The sequence below is a fragment of the Vicia villosa genome, linkage group LG5, assembly GCF_029867415.1.
Source record: "Vicia villosa cultivar HV-30 ecotype Madison, WI linkage group LG5, Vvil1.0, whole genome shotgun sequence".
In the NCBI taxonomy this organism is placed as follows: Eukaryota; Viridiplantae; Streptophyta; class Magnoliopsida; order Fabales; family Fabaceae; genus Vicia; species Vicia villosa.
In genome coordinates, this window is record NC_081184.1 from 10230019 (window position 1) to 10247957 (window position 17939).

The window sequence follows — 17939 nt, forward strand, 5'->3', positions numbered from 1 at the left end:
TTACATTATTTTATATATAATATTTAAATTATTTTCCTTATTAAGGAAGTATATTATTTCAAGGATGCAAACACCAACATGTTTTACGAACGCATCTATAAGCTTTATGAGGTGGACAAAAAGAGGGTAGACAATCAGAAGCTCTCTTGTAGATTAGATGTATAAGTTGTAGACCAGTAACGTCGGTCACAACAAGAAATAAGAAAATAAAGAGAATCATTATTTTCAAAATTTTAATAATTTCAGTCATTTTTTTAAAATAAGTAATGGTATATATAAACACAAAAGATACAACGATCGACAAATTACCTCTTTATACAAGAGAGAGATAATATGTTCCAATAATAGAAATTACAAGCCGTAGAAGAATCATTAACTAACCTAAATCATTTCCAAGAAATGAGTATTATAGCGCTAAAATACTCGTCAAAGATAAAAATGTTACCTTTGATATGATCAATAATTTTTTTAACTAAATAATTTTTTAAAAATGTTACCTTTGATATGATCAATAATTTTTTTAAAAATGCTAGCGAATCGATTGAAACTTGTTCTGAATAGGTGTGTAGCGGAGGAACAGTCAGCGTTTATTGAAGGGAGGTCCATTCTTGATAATGCTATGGTGGCTACGGAAATTATTCATGCTTTAAAAAGGAAGACTCGTGGTACCAATGCTCATCTAGCTTTAAAGATCGATATCAGTAAAGCCTATGATAGAGTTGATTGGGGTTTTCTGCATGGTATTCTTCTGCATATGGGTTTCGATGAGAATTGGATTCATTGGCTTATGATGTGTGTGACATCGGTGCACTATTTTGCTCAAGCTAAGTACAATTGGCCGGCATTTTCACCAAATAATTGAAGATCAACAGATTTCAGAATTTGAGAAAGAAATTAGGAATAATTCAGATCTACTAGGATTGGCGTAGGATCAAGAACTTGGATTATAGGGGGTAGGTTGAGATATTATTGATATTGATATATTATTAGATATTGGATATAATATCAAATATAATATAATCAAATAATATCAAATATAATCCAAGTTGTGTAAGTTCAAGTTCAATCAGAGTTGTATATAAATAATCATAATTTGTATCATTATTTGTACACACCATTACAATTCAAGTGAATATAAATTCTTATTTCCTTATTTTCTCTCTTTCTCTCCTCTCACTGACCCACCAATCAGAACAAACCAATGATCCCTCCGATTCGTGGTTCAATCAGTTTGGCTAGCCGATTCAGTCTGATTTTTAAAACACTGATCCTATACCTTATGTGTGCTTCAGTTTGAACCTCAATATGACCAAAATAATGTTTTGTATATTTTGATTAATATTTCACTGTTTTATTTTAAAATAAATGAAATGAATTTAAGGCCATCACACTTCACTTTAAAAAACAAATTTAAAATTTAAAAATTAAATATGGGATTGAACAAAGTTTTTTGATTAATTTTAATGAAAGTTCAAAATAGAGAAATTTTTAATGAACAAGAAAATATAGACAATCAAAAGTGAACTGGACATCAAATTGATATACTTAGACTATCAACAATGGTTTCTAAATTCAACACCCTACTTTTTCACTTTTTACACTCCACATCATCATCTCTCTCTTCCACTTAATAATTCAACATTCATTCAATTTTTACTTACTACAATGATTTTGTTTCATAAATTTCAACACCCTACCCCATCACATTCATTTCATATTATTATTTTTTTTATGTTTTTATTTTTGTGATTATATATTAATTATCGATTAAAATTAAATTAAAATAATTAAGAGTTAAATAATTTATTTTAATTTTTTTCCAATTTAATAACTTATTTTAATTTTATTTTTCTTATTTTATATTCTTAATTAATTTACTAAAAATATGTTAAGGGTTGTTGTTGGGATCCATTTCACCAAAAATATGTTAAGAGCTACAAACAAGAGGGCTAAATAGAAAAATTACAAAAACTAATAATATTTTGCCAAGTGATTTTTGCGGCCCCCACTCTCTCTTATTCAACATGTTGAATTTATTCAACACAATTTAATCCACCTCATTTTCAACACTCCATTACACCCATTCAACTACTTAATAAATTATTCAACATGCCCATTATAAATGGTCTTAGGGATTCAAGATTTTAAACTTAGGTCGTGGTTAGATTTTGGTTGAACGAATTTTTTTGGGAGCAAATAAAGATATATATTCCAAAAAATCACATGAAGTACAAGCTGATTCAAAGGATCCAAGTTACAAGATGACTCAGCACACACTAAAACTTAGAGATCATTACAAAACACCCTAAGTTGTCTATCCAATTGCGCCCTAGTACAAATAATTTCTTTAATATCTTGGATGTTGAGAACACTGTCAATGCCTTGGAAAGCCTTCTTGTTTCGAGCATTCCAGACATAGTAGATAACCTCAGCAACACAAATTTTCAGCATCTTAACAATCCAGCTTTTACCTTTGCTCCTAACAATAATCCATTTCAACTCATTCTCCCAAGCTTGGGGCCTGTGATCAATATGAATCCAGTGGAGGACTAGTTTCCACAGAGAATATGTTTCCCTGCAAGCAAAAAACAAATGGCTGCAAGTTTCAATTTCTCCACAGAAAAGACACTCTCCATCAGTGATATTTCCAAATCTAGCCAACCTGTCTTTCGTATTCAATCTATTATGGCATGCCATCCACATCACAAAGATGGCACGAGGCCTTGCCATGTTCTTCCTCATTAAGTTCATCCAAGGTACAGTCAGATTGGGGCCTTTGAGCTTGTAGCAACCTGCCTAAAATTTTAACTTAGAGAGTCGCCACCTATTCTGAAGGGCGAATAGGAAACCCTACGCAGTTATGAGATTCAGGGTAAGATACTATATTCAGGTCGAGGGAAGGTGTTAGGCACCCTCGACCCTTTCCTAAAGGCTAACATTGCAAAGATGAAGGTTTATGGCTAACATAAAGAAAGATGACAGACAGTTAATAGGGTTAAGGCAAATAATTGAACAAGATTAGAAGATGGAGGAAGGGGGCTCGCCTTGTTGCCAAGTGCCTACGTATCTCCTTAGGGAGAATCAGAGTCAACGTAGTTCGGGGACAGGGTTGTACGCCTTAGAATTGATTATGGAGGTGTTTGAAGGCTTTTTGAATGGCCTATCGTAGTTTTTGAAATGCGAAGTTCGAAGGTATTTTGAATTACCTTATCATAGTTTTGAAAATCGCAGTGCTGAAGAGATGAAAATCCGTAGTGTCGTGGTTTAGTGTGTTTTGAATGTTTGGGCGTACAACCCTAATTTTAATTGGTTACCATTAGTTGCGATAATCAATAGATTTGATTACTACGGCTAACGGATTAAAGGGAGGATTGCTAACCACTATAACCGATAGATTCGATTATCACAAATAGCAAATGTGCGTATTTTAATTATCGTTACTCCTCATAATCGATAGATTCGATTACAAATAATAACGAATTTTGATAAAGGAAAAATGCTAATCATCGTAACCAATAGCTTTGGTTAAAACCGTTTAGCAAAATAAATATTATTTTAATTTATAGGATTTGATTAATTAAATTAACCGATTATTAATCATCGCGACCAATAAATTTAGTCGAAACGAATAATAATTTAAATCCTAATATTTTGATACTTTGGCCAAATGGGATGGGGTAAACCCTAATACCTTAACATATTTCTCTAGGGTTTTTCTATAGTTTATAATTAAATATCAATTAAATAAATTAACTCGAAAAATCGAGAAAAATAATCGGGAGAATAGTCGGGAATAATTATAGTCCTAACCCTGACTATGTTATAAATCCTAATTAACAAACTAATTAAATCATACACAATTAACTATAAATTAGTCTAAACAATTAAATAATACAATAAACAAAAATTATATAGAAAGAACCTGGCAATTATCCTGTGTGGTGAGCCCTTGAGGCTCCATGATGGACCTTCAATTTTAATGCGCAGGATCTGCGTTGAATGAGATCTAATGGCACAGATCGTAGGGCACACCGTGACTGCATACAGACTGGCTGCATAGAATCTATGGCTAACATTCATTAAGCAAATTGAATAAAAAAACTACTGCCAGTGGGGATCGATCCCATGTTTCTTTGCTCAATTACAAAGGCCTCTCACCATCGGTACTGCATCCGTTTAGTCATCCATAACTCAACACAAACACATAAATACAAACATAAACAGTGAATGGAAAACTAAAAAAAAAGAGTCAAACATGGGCCCACTATATTAGGACGAACCAATAGAAAATGGAGAGAGGGACCTGCAATTTTGACTGACCAATAGATGCTTGCTGTGTGGCCACGTACCCAAGTCAAAAGTCTTCAAACTGGTTCGCCACCGGAACAGTGAAGTTCCGTCATCTTCTCCGACGGGCTAGGTAGTCGCGCATGCAAAACCGACCAAACACAAAACGAAAACTACCCAGATCCACCATATGGGACCTTGCGAATCTGATGAACCAATTAGTTTTCCCTGAAACAGCCTATAGCTATGGTTTCGAGGGCTCATGACCTTGATGCCCTAACCATGGCAACTCTAAATCCGGGCTCGAAACTCTCATGTATCACGTCAAACCCGTCCTAAACCTCATCATAAACGTGTCAGCAGCGTTAAATCGAATTGAAATGCGTGGAATGATAGAAAACGAAATCAAAATCTTTACCAAACCGGTGCACTCCGAATGAGGGCCTTCAGACACGTTACAAGCTTTGAGATGGACTCAGAAACGTTCCTGGGAGCCTCAGGAGGGTAATGAATCTCTTGTAATTACTTGAAACCTCCTGTAACGATTTTGTGATGAAGCCCTAATTTGTTTGAAACTTTGGAACCTCAAACCCTAACCCTTGCTCCTCCTTTTTGTCCCCTTTCCGTCCCCCCTTTGATCTGCATATTCTTTTCTATATATATGGGCTCCTATTAGGGTTTCTTCTTTGGAAATTATTCAATAAATTATCCACATGGAAATTGGAAAAAGATTTTGCATAAAACCTTTCTATTTTGGACACTTATGTTATTCTATGCATTTTTCCCATTCAATTGAGACCATTGGATTTAATTTGGATTTAATTTGGATTGACTGGATACTTGGAACATGAATATATGATTTGAAATTATCTATTTTATATTTATATGATTTATCAATCTTTAAATGAAAAAAACTCAATTAAATAAAGATAAATATAATAAAATAAAATAAAGGGTTCACAAGTCCTTTTATGGGCCATGGTCATGTTTGAATTCCAAATTCTAGGCCCATTGGTTAAAAACCAAGTTTTGAACGCTTAGGGTTTCATGCACATCTCAGAAATCCCTCAACTTTAACCATGTGTATTTCTCTCAATTTTAACTCTATGGAGGCATTCTTGATCATTTTAGAAAGCTTAGAGAGTCCTCTAAATGATGTCTTTGGTTTCATCTCAATTGGAGTTTCCATGCTCAAGTTATGAGCTTTGACCCAAAAGGTATACCTCATTGACTTTTAGGAGGACCTATAATGTATTGCGCCATATCTCTTGAATGAAGCATTTATAGCTTTGGCTTGTGAGACACAAAGTTGTAGAGAATCCAATTTCCTTCCAAATAAGCTTTGGTTGAGAAATTTCTGATAAAGTATGAGGGAGTTATGCCCAGTCAAAGTTGAGTTGACTTTCTCCTAGAGAAACCCTAATTTGAACCTTTTTTGTATTTGTTCATCTCTGAGCTCCTACTGATAAATCATGATCAATCTTTGATCAAATGATTGATATACCCTCACATACTTGATATTGACCAAAAATCTTGAAGTTTGACTGTACTTTGACTATAGTTGACTTTTAGGTCAACATAGTCGATTATTGACCATCTGAACCTTTGAATGGGAAAGTCTTGGGATTGAAGTTTGATATATGAGTGAGTGACCTGAGTAAGCCATTGAAACCTGAACCATTGAAGATGCATATAGGAACCTTTGATTGAATATAAGAGGGCAAATTTTGGGGTATGACAGAGCTCCCTATACATGTGGCTGATATGATAATGACCTGTTACTTCAGCATTTTTCCATGCTTCAGCATTCATCACAGCTTGCTTGTGTTTGAAAAGTGCTTTAATGATCCATGAGGCTGTCACCTTGGGCATATAATCAGTAACACTAGCCCTCTTCATATAGTAATGATATACCCAAGTGATCCATAACCTGTCCTTCATCTGCTAGAGGTTCCAAAGCATTTTCCCCAATGTAGCTTTGATCCAAACTCCAAGGGCAATAACACTTAGACCTCCCTCAACTATGGGATTAAAGATTGTTTCCCAAGAGATAGGAGCAGTTCTTCTTTTATCCTCCTGGCCAGTCCAGAGGAATCTTCTGCATATTCCCTTTATATGAACAATAATCTTCTTGGTTGAACGAATTATAAACAAATAAATACTTTTTATTTATATAAAAATAAAGCACATGAATAATTTTATTTTTAAAATGGTATATATTTTTTATTGAAATTTTATAATAATTAATATTTAACTTATTTAATTTTTTATAGCCTTTTATATTTTCGAAATTCTATATTTAATAATTTAAAAATACTTCAAAATTGTCAATAAACAACATAACACAAAAATATTTAACATGTCTGAAACTTCATTTTTGTGTACAAAAATTGCAATTTACTCTATAATAAAGCAATTAATTTAATTTCTTTGTTAATGGGAAAATGTACAAGGCTGACAATTGCTCAACTGTGACGTTGATTCCGAAACACAGTGAGGCTAAAAGTGTTAAAGATTACATGCCTATTGCTTGTTGCAGTGCCCTGTATAAGATAATCTCCAAGGTGTTGGCAAATAGATTGAGTAGGGTACTGAATGTTATTTTTGGAAGTAATCAGGCTGTCTTCGTAAAAAGCCAAAATATTCACAATCACATCCTCCTAACGTATGAACTAATAAAGGGCTATGAGAGGAAAGGTGGTACTTTAAGATGCCTGATGCAGATGGATATTCAAAAAGCATATGGCACAGTTGAATGGAAAGTGTTGGAAAGTATTTTAAATGAGGTTGGTATTCCTAGAAAATTCACAAACTAGGTAATGATTGCTTTATTGACTGTATCGTATAGGTTCAATGTGAATGGACAATATACAAACATTGTGGAGGCTAAGAGAGGACTTAGACAAGGTGACCCTATCTCACCTATGCTTTATGTCATTTTTAATGGAATGCTTGAATCGTTACTTGTACAAGATTCAAAAAGACAGCAACTACAATTATCATCCTAAGTGTGAGAATCTGAAGATCACCAACTTATGCTTTGCAGATGACCTCTTAATGTTTTCCCGTGGTGACAAGATTTCGGTGGAAATGATGATGAAAACATTATGGAAATTTTCTCTTGCTGCAAGGCCGAAAGTTAACTGTAAAAAATGCAAAATCTATTGTGCTGGAATAGATAGCAACATGCAAAAGGAGATTGCCCAAGTTACAAAAATCCAAGAAGGGAAACTTCCCTTCAAATATATGGGGTGCCTATCACCGGAAAAAATTGCCTATTCATCACTAAATGTCGTTGGTAGATCGTATTGTGAGAAAAATCAAACATTGGAGTGCTTGAATGCTTACGTATGCAGGGATAATGCAACTCATAAAGAGTGCGACTTTTGCGCTCATGAATTATTGGTTACGATGCTTCCCTTTCCCGAAAAGTGTGATCCACAAGATTGAATCTATTTGCCGAATTTTCCTATGGACATGTTGTTTCGAAGGTAGTCGTAAGGCACCTGTAGCATGGAAAAAGGTATGTACTCATAAAAGCTATTGAGGTCTGAATATAATTGATATAGAACTTTGGAATAAGACTAATATGATTATACTTTTTTGGGATATAAGTGGAAAAGCAGATTCTCTCTGGGTAGGATGGATTCAAGCACACTACTTGAAGAACAAACAACTAATGGAAATAGAGACCAAACCGAATTACTCTTGGATCATGAAGGCGGTCCTCGACAAAAGAAACTATGTCAATGATATTGATGATTGGGAGGATATCATGAATACTAACACCTTCAATATGAGTAAGGTCTAAAAAAAGTTACAAATGTGCAATCAGAAGGTGGAATGGAGGAACTTGATGTATGGTAACACGGCGAGACCGCGAGCTTGTTTTATTATTTGGCTTACTTGTCATGGAAGACTATCCACCAAGGACAGGTTATATAAATTCGGTTTGATTGATAATAAAGGTTGTTGCTTCTGCCCCATAGATGAATCCGTCGATCATCTCTTTTTCGAATGTCCTCACACTAGGAAAATTTGGAAGGAGGTCCTGGATTGGATCGAAGTACAACATAGTCCAAAAGCTTGGAATCATGAGATAGAATGGTTGATACAACAAGTGAAAGGGAAGAGTGCCAGAGCTGTCATGCTCAAAATGGCCATTACGGAAACAGTCTTCGAAATCTGGAATCTCCGGAATCACAAAAGTTTTGGGAAGGATGTGGATACCATAAGTATAGGGGACAAAGTTATAGATACTATGATATATAGAGGTTGAAATAATAAGAAACTGAGAAAATACATAACTATCCTAATGCTACAATAGATATGTGATAGCTGTGGATTTTCCTTGTCTTCTTGATCATTAGTGGCTGATCCCTTAGGATCCCTTGTAATTACTGATTTTTTTTGAAATTAATCAAAATTATTTATCTAAAAAAAAAGCAATTAATTTTAATTTTTACATAAGTTAAATAAAATTTTAAAACTAAAAATAATTAGTCATACTCAAGATTTTCATTTTAATATAATAATTAAATAATTAATAACCTCTCTGAATTCTTTATTATTATATAAAATTAAATAGATAGAAAACAACAAAATTAAGATAGGTTTTCTCTTTTATTTCTCTAGATTATTGTGTACAAACTTGATCATAGAAAGGAGAATAAATCATACAAAATTTCGACTTAAAATAAAATTCCTTATTATATTTTTTATAAATCAAAAACAAAATCCAATTAGATTTTAAAAGTCGTCTAAATCCTTCATTTTTTTTGTTTTTGATAAATTTTCAATCGATATTTTGATTTAAATTTCAATTCTTCACTATGTCTATTTTCAAATCTCAAATCTAAACTGATCGATTGAATTGGCCGATCCGGTCTGATTTTAGTTATCGTAGAAATATATGTGATTTTTATAGCGTTTTTCCTATATGCGGCATCAATGAATTGAATATTATAAATTAAAATGAAAAACAAATCATAATAACAGTATGATAAATTGTAAATAAAACTGCAGTCATACAAACAAATAAAATTAACTATAATAGTTACTTTCATTTTAAATAAAATGTATTAAAATAATGAGAAAGAGAAATTATAATGATTATAAAATATGGTTTTAGCGACCATTTTACATTACTCTATATATAATATTTGAATTATTTTCCTTATTAATGAAATGCATTTCTACAGCTTAACCAGAGGTTTTGGGTTCGATCCCTGCCTTGGATACGCAGCAGTGTTAAATCTCTTGAGGGAGAGCTTTACCGCCTATATGGTCCTATCCGGCTCGAGGGATTAGTCTCTGCAGTTGCGCGCAGAGGATACCCGGTTTATACCAAAAAAAATGCATTTCTACAGAAACATCTTCCATTAAAGCATTTTAAAACTTTAGAAGGTAGACAAAAAGAAGATGGACAATCAGAAACTTTCTTGCATTCGAAAAATACATATTGACCAGTAACGTCAGTCACTGCAAGAAATAAGAAAATAAAGAGAATTGTTATTTTCAAAAATTTAATAATTTCAGCCATTTTGTTTCCAACTCTGGCAATTTGATCACTATATTTATAGATCCTAAAACAACAAACCTTGCCAGAAGTAGTTATTATAAATGTATCAATGCTAATTTATTTGTCATGATGTTTGCCCTTTAAGCTCATTCAATCCATAAGAGAGTCAAAGATTTTTTAATAATGATCGATTTTTTAATTTTTAGTATTGGTAGGGGTATGTTTGTTTCGGAGTTGGAAAAATGATTTTTAAGTTTTTGAAATTGGAAAAAATTATTTCTTTCATTAATTAATGGGAAAGAAAAAAAACTTTAGAATAAATAATACTAATAATATAAGTTATTCATGAAAATTTCTTACACGTAAATATTTTTAAATAAATTGCTAGAATTAATCATTACTAAATGAATCAAAGGTAATCAATTTGTCACGAAGTTTGCCCTTTAAGCTCACTCAATCAATATATTGTTGGACTGTATTTGTTCATCTTTGGTTTGGAAAGATGGCGGATTGAATCGGGATAAAGGATTTTAAATTTAAGGATTTAAAGGATAGCTTTCTAAAATGGTTCTTTTCTTGTAAAGATTCTGGTTTCAAAAAAGGAAAGGAAGGTGTGGTTTGGTTGGCTATTTGTTGGAAACTTTGGATGGTGAGGAACAATATTTTGTTTAGAAACGACACGTGGAATGTTCGAGACATCTTGTGGGACATTAAGGAGTTGGTGTGGAGATGGATCCATATAGGAAAAATTAACCAACCTAATTATTATTTCTACGAATTTAACATGAATCCTTGGTATTATTTGTCTTAAATTTTAATAGACGTGTAATTTTTTTCCGGTGTTTTTATCTGTTGTTTGTATCTTTTCTTGAGAACTTCGGTTCTCCGTATCAATATATCATTGCTTTTAGAAGAAAAAAAACTCACTCAATCCATAAGGGAAAGTTTCACTGTTTACCGATTTATTTAATTTCTAATTCTTTATGATTTGTAGGGGCAAGAATATAATATTAATATTGTAGAAGCAGATAAACTTGAATTTCTTTCTTAAAAATAGTATTTTTTTTTTAAAACATAGGTAAATGCATGTTAATTCGAACCGTTTTTTATGGTGGATTATCATAATAAAATAAATATTATTATTATTATTATTATTACAATATTTAGAGAGAGGTGCATAGGTATAAAAATCAATTTTATATTTTATGAAATTTTTTAAATATACAAATGTTTGAATCGTTACAACCACTTACCCAATTTTTAGTTTGATATACTAAGAGGATAGTGGATAACAAAAAGATAGACATAGAACTTCTAATCTATTAACAACCACAACAAAACTGCTCCTTTTAATCTTATAACAAAACTCCTTCTATTTTTTATTTTATTTTTGGTAAATCTTAATATGCTTGTTCAAAAATCCTTAAACCTACTCAACTTTTTATTGTAATTTGGAGCATCTTCTACCAATTTTGTATTTGCAATTCTTTCATCATTTTATTTATTACCCTCAGATGATCACGAGTAGCTAAACATTCATAGTTGGTCATGAAGAATTAATTTCAAGTATATCTATTATTATGTTGTTTGATATGGAGGATGATAAGTGGGTCGGCGACTTCGACCACAATGTTGGTGATGATGGTGATGGGGAGGAGTTGTACCTACAAGGTACTCCGATGATTAAGTAAGTAGGAGCACAGATATATGAAAATGTTTTTAGGGTTTGAAATTATGTTACCTGACCCTCTCAAATGAGAGGATTTAATATTGTCCCCCAGTGCTTGACCATTGGTTCACGTTTTATGTTGGATCGTGGGTCTAGGCCCAAAACGCGTGACAGTCAGGATCATAGGAGTATGTTTAGGAATCCTGAGTATGTTTATGAGCCTTGAAATCTAGACTTCTGGTCTAATAGTAGCTTATCTTTAAAAACACTTTGAGTATCCTTTTTTATGAGCATTCAACAGTTTTCCGAACTGCTGATGTCACTTTAAAAATAGATGAATAGTTCTTTTGACGTGTGTTAACGTTGATTTTGATGATCTTCTATACATCAATCCTTAATCAATCAAAATAGTGATTCTGCACACTAAAGAAACTATTAGAGTACAAAATTGTAACATTAAAAATATATGTATTGTTATAATCAAAGTTTTAAGATTGAATACAGAACCAAATCATGTACTAACACAAAGTTTTGCGAACATATGGAGGTGGCGAATACACATCCAAGATGTTTGAAGAACATGGTGTTGATCATGAGGTAATTACTCCTTATATGCTTCAACGTAATTGCATAAATAAGGAACAAAACCATATTAGATATGGTGAGATGCATGGTGAAGCAGAAGAATCTGCCAAAATCCTTATGGGGTGAAGCTGTTTCGACTGCAGTTTATATCCTGAATAGGTGCCCTACCAAGTAATTGAAGAACAAGATTCCTGAAGAAGTGTGGAGTGGAAAACGATCATCAGTAAGTTACTTGAAGGTTTTTGGCTCTATGTGTTAAAAGCATGTTCCTGATGCAAGAAGAATGAAGCTTGATGACAAGAATGAACCTATGATTCTGGAAGGAAATCACAAGACTGGTGCATACAGACTATTCAATCCAATTAATGAAAATATTAAGTAGAGATATTGTGATTGATAAAAATTCTTTATGGGATTGGAATTCTGGTGATGCAATCAACAAAACATTAATGAGCTATGGTTTTGATGATTATAAATAAATAACCATTTTATTTATATAAAAATAATAATGCCCAAAAATAACTTTACTTTAAAATTGTATATAAAATTTAATGATAGTTTTATAAGAATAAACACGTAATAGTTTATTTAATTTTGTACACGGTCTTAAATGTTTGAAGTTTTATACTTAATTATTAAAATAATAAATAACTATCAATAAACAAAATAACATAAAAGTATATAAAATGTTCCAAATTTCTTTTTTTTTTCTTCTAAAAATGTTGTTTACTTTATAATAAAATTAATTTTAATTTTTACATAAGGAGATAAATAAAGTTTCAAAACTAAAAATAATGAGTTATACTCGATATTTTCATTTCAATATAATAATTAAATAACTAACAATCTATGTGAATTATTTATTATAATATAAAGGCTTTGTTTGACAAATCATATTTTGAGCTTATGACTTATAGCTTATAGCTTATAATCTCGTATAATAAAAAAAGACATGTTTGGTAAGAGTGTTTTCATCACGAGTTCATAACTTATTTTACTAGCTTATAGCTTATTTTTCAGAAAATAGCGTTTTAACTTATAGCTTATAGCTTATCATTTTTCTTCCATTATTACCTTTATAAATTTTAATTATTTTAAATATACATTTAATTATTAATTAATAAATGTCTTTTTATGTCATTTTACCTTTATCAGCTAATTAAACCGTTAATTTTATCAAAAACTTTAATTAACTTATCAACTATCAGTCACCAACCATCAGCTATAAGTTATAAGCTATCAGCCATCAATCATTAGCCATCAGTCATAAACTATAAACTTTCAGCAAACTTATTACCCAACCGCTAATATGACCAAACAGAGCCAAGATTAAATAAATAGAGAACACCGTTTTTATTTTAGTTTCATATTTGATTTCTCTTGATTATTGTGTACAAAAGTTCATAGAAAGAAGCAGGAAATTAAATGAAATAATATTTTGATTTAAAATGACATTCTTTATTATATTTTTATAAATAAAAAAATCTTATATTTTTTTTTAGTAAACAAGATAATATAAACCGGAGAACTAAGGGTTCTCCAACCTGTTTACAAAAGGGGGACACAAGCCAGAACAAGAAAATACAAACCAATTGACATTATGATGAGAACCGAATCGGATCTTTGACGAAATCATAAAAAGAAAAATTGGAATGAGTATTTTCTCCACAAAAAGACCACCTCCATGTAACACCCCAAATTCTACCCGAAAATTATAATGCGGAAAATATCATAGTACTTAAAAATTTTAAACAACACATTGGAGTATCACATATCAACTTAAAACATCAACTTGTATTTCATTCAACAATGATACATAGCATTCGAATTAACAGTCAACTATCAGCTTATCTCAACTCAAACAACTTTAAAGTATAATAAGTACTTCATATTATTCAACTTTGAATCAACGGTTATAATAACAACAACAAAAACATCAACAACCTAGAAATAACGATATAAGCAACCCCCGAGTGCTACGTATCAGAGCAACACACCAACTGGACTCGATGAAGCAACAAACTTTCACAGTTATACTTGAGTACCTGCCCATTTCCCATGGTGGGGGAAACATCAGCAGCAAGGGTGAGATATCAAACTATATAAATAGGATCATGATAAATCATATATTAGGTAAAGAATATAAATGAATCACCGCCTCACACAACATCAACATAAACAACACAAAGAACATCATCAATGAATAGTCATGATATCAACATATAAACATATCCAACAAGTCATCATATAAGTATCATCGACAAGTCAACTCAAAGGCATCTTCAACAACTTAACATATAATCATCTTCAACAAGTCAACTCACAGGCATCTTCAACAACTCAACATATAAGCATCACAATGCATAAACGACAACTTCAACCAACAACAACTGACAACAACTCAAATGCGACTCAACTGTGCATATGCATGTGGTACCAATCGGAGGTTCAGCCCCCGTCACCAATTGCCATTTGGGCCATCGTCGCTTTGCCATTTTCAGGCCGTCATGTTTGCCATAATTTTCAGGCCGTCGTGTTTGCCATAGTTTTCAGGCCGTCACAGAGTATGCATATGAAATGTGACTCGACAAACAAGACAACACAGCATACTCGTCACAATTACATATCGTCACGAGGCATAAGCCTATATCACAATCAATTACCATTTATTCGGGTAATTCACGTCACCGTAATATTTCATTTTCATTCAGTCACAAAATCTTCATCACAAATATATACTACATCAGGTATTACAAATCATCACAAACATCGTCATGTTTCGACACATCATCACAATTATTATCATATACAACAAACATAACAATGCACAATAATAATCATATAATCACAACATTATTCGCATAGCAATATATTATTCTCAACATAAATATTCAACCAAAACACAATTACGGTCAAATTCTCAAGATACCGTAATTTACCGATAAACCGAATAATTTATCCAAGTCTAAGTATATTCCAATTAATTAGACTTATTGAAATTAATTCTACTATTTAATTTAATTACCCAATTATTATAAAACTAAATTAATTCCAATTCTATTAATATATACTATTCCTAAAATGTGTCTCAATTACCATCACAAAACCAACATTTATTTATAAAGAATATTTAAATTAAACACAATTTCGGTCGATTTGTAAAATATTACAATTTCAACAAAATAACACCACCATGTTAATCTACAAATTAAACTTAGCTACCACGTAAGTTTTCATCAAATTCCGAATAATTAATTATACCGTTTAATTCAACTATTTCGGTCAAACGGAACAGAAACAGTGCTAACAGGAATAAAACCAAATATTTGAACATTGTCTCGATTTTCTTTTTAGTGTTCATGAATAAGCCCCCTTTTGTGCACCAATAACTAATATAGCTTACCACTTGTTTCTAAATTATCATTAATTAAATACAGAGCTGTATCACTTTGTATATAATTCATGTGATACCATTTATTTTCTACTGTTTCAATTTATTTAATTTCATCTTCATAACCATGTTCCTAGCAATTACAATTATGTCATTCTAATTATCACAGTCAGGTATTAAAATATAGGTTTCATGCATGATGTATTTAGGCAATTGAAAAGGTTAGCCAATAGAACTTACGATATTCAAATTTCTCTAGCCCGGAATGTATGTGAATTGATATTCACGACAAATCATCTCATTTAATTATCATAAACAAATAATGTCACTAAATCTCATTCAAAATCATTGATTAACTCAATAGCCATTCCATCAATTCAAAATGCCTAAATGGTTTCGCAATTCTACATCAAAAAGGAAAGTAGTATGACCTGGTTTCTCAAGGACGGACGAACTTTGTGGGCATGAATGTCGTCCGACAAGTTCTGGTTTTATTATTTTAATTCATTTCAAAAATTTTCAAATACGCACAGTCTCTTTATATCATTCCTAAGCTCAATTTTCTATAAACAGCAACATTAATTTTAAAGAGAAAATAAAATTAACACAACACAATGACCAATCTATACCATAAACCCACATAAAATCCATCATATTCCTATTTAGATAGAAAGAATCCCTCTTACCTTAGATTGAGTGCAGCTTTAAGAAGATTCAATAGAAAAATTGGAGAAAATTGACACTTTAGAGTAACACTTTGGGTCTCCTTTTCTCCTCTTTCACAACCTTAGCCTCCTTTTCCTTTCTCTTTCTTGGTTTACTCTATGCCTCTCTTTTCCAAAATGACAAGTGATACTACCTTTTAGTTATTTATTTCATAATGGGCCAAATAAAATATACCCCTTAATACTTAGAGATGTCATTATTTAAGTCCAATATATTTTCTACACTTAATGTAAAAATAACACTTCCACTTAAATGTCATTAAAATAATATCCGCTTATTTTAATATACCGACTTATTACTCAATGACTCATATTTCCGGTCTAATCTTAATTACTCGGAAAATTCCCAAAACGCTAAACATTAGCTCATTAATATTTTTAATACTAAAAATATTAAAATCTTTGATTAAATATCGATCCGCTATCCCGAACTAATACCGACTAAATTGTCTCAAAATGTGAAAATTCAATAAACATCTCAATAAATAAATAAATAAATAATATTATTCTTAATATTATTATTCCGACTATCCGACTAAAATCCGACTTTAACTTAATAAATCCAAATACGCTTCTTAAAATAATACTGACAATCTAAATTCGACTAAATCCTATATTTAAATCCTTTAATAATTTAATTAACCAATTTAATTAAATTCGGGCGTTACATAAAAAGACCACCTCCACACCAACACTTTGATGTTCCATATCGCGTCGTCTAAATTCCAAACCTCTTCCCTAAAACAAACCCCATTCCTACTTAACCATAAAGCCCAAGAAGTAGCCAACCATATAATATCTACCTTCCTAACCAATACTTTTTTTGATATACAAAAAGAGTGCCAATCCATAAAACTTGAGAAGCTCTCTTCCTCCACTATCCCCCTCTTTACCTATCAACATCGCTGTATCCCTCCAAATATTCTTTACAAAAGAACAAGAAAAAAAAGAGTGATCCCGATTCTCCGGGTCAATCTTACAAAAAGAGCACAAGGAAGCATCAAAAGATAACGGAATACCTCTAAGAGCAAGAAGATCTTTTGTTGGGAGCCTATTAGCAAGGAGCCTCCACCCAAAAGCCTTTATCTTGAAAGGAACATCCGAATTTCAAACCAATTTCTTTGCTTCAAAATGTCTACCATTCAGACCAAAAGGAGTGCGGTATCTAGCATACTCCTCATAGCAAGAATCCACCGAGAAATCATCTCCCCTCGAAGAAACCCAATCCGCCCCATCCTTTTCCGAACCCATCTCACCAATCTCCTCCAAAAAGCCACGAAAGACACCCCATTCAACCGCCACCTCATGTTCAAGCAACCGGTCCCCCATAATGCCACAATTCCTCCAAATCCACCCATTATCCACCCATCCTCCGATGGCCGCTACCGACACCATTTTCAAACTAGAAGCCTCATAAAGACTCGGAAACACCTCCTTCAAGACCATCCCTTTCAACCACATAACATCCCAAAACGGGATATTAAAACCATTCCGTAAAAGAAACCTACAAGAAGAAACAAACGGGTCAAAAAAAGAGTTACTCCCCAATTTCAATAAGTCCTTCCACCAAAACGACGCCCTCCTCCTCTCTTTAGTACCCACGGCTCCACCCATAACCCTCAACACCAAATCCACATATCTCTCCTTTAATATCTTATACCAAAGAGAGTCCGCCCCTTGAATAATCTTCCATCTCCATTTACACAAAAGAGACAAATTGAAATCCTCTATATTTTTTATGCCTAATCCCCCCTCCAACTA

At 32.3% G+C, this 17939-nt stretch overlaps 2 protein-coding genes across 2 annotated transcripts; one reads left to right on the forward strand and one right to left on the reverse strand.

Moving 5' to 3' along the window:
* Positions 1-526: 526 nt before the first annotated feature.
* On the forward strand, positions 527-862 carry LOC131604180 (uncharacterized). The gene has a single exon (XM_058876640.1). It carries the CDS (start codon positions 527-529, stop codon positions 860-862), a length of 336 nt encoding a protein of 111 aa, XP_058732623.1.
* Positions 863-2283: 1421 nt separating this feature from the next.
* Positions 2284-2730, reverse strand: LOC131604181 (uncharacterized). Its single transcript, XM_058876641.1, has one exon. It carries the CDS (start codon positions 2728-2730, stop codon positions 2284-2286), a length of 447 nt encoding a protein of 148 aa, XP_058732624.1.
* Between the last annotated feature and the right edge of the window lie 15209 nt (positions 2731-17939).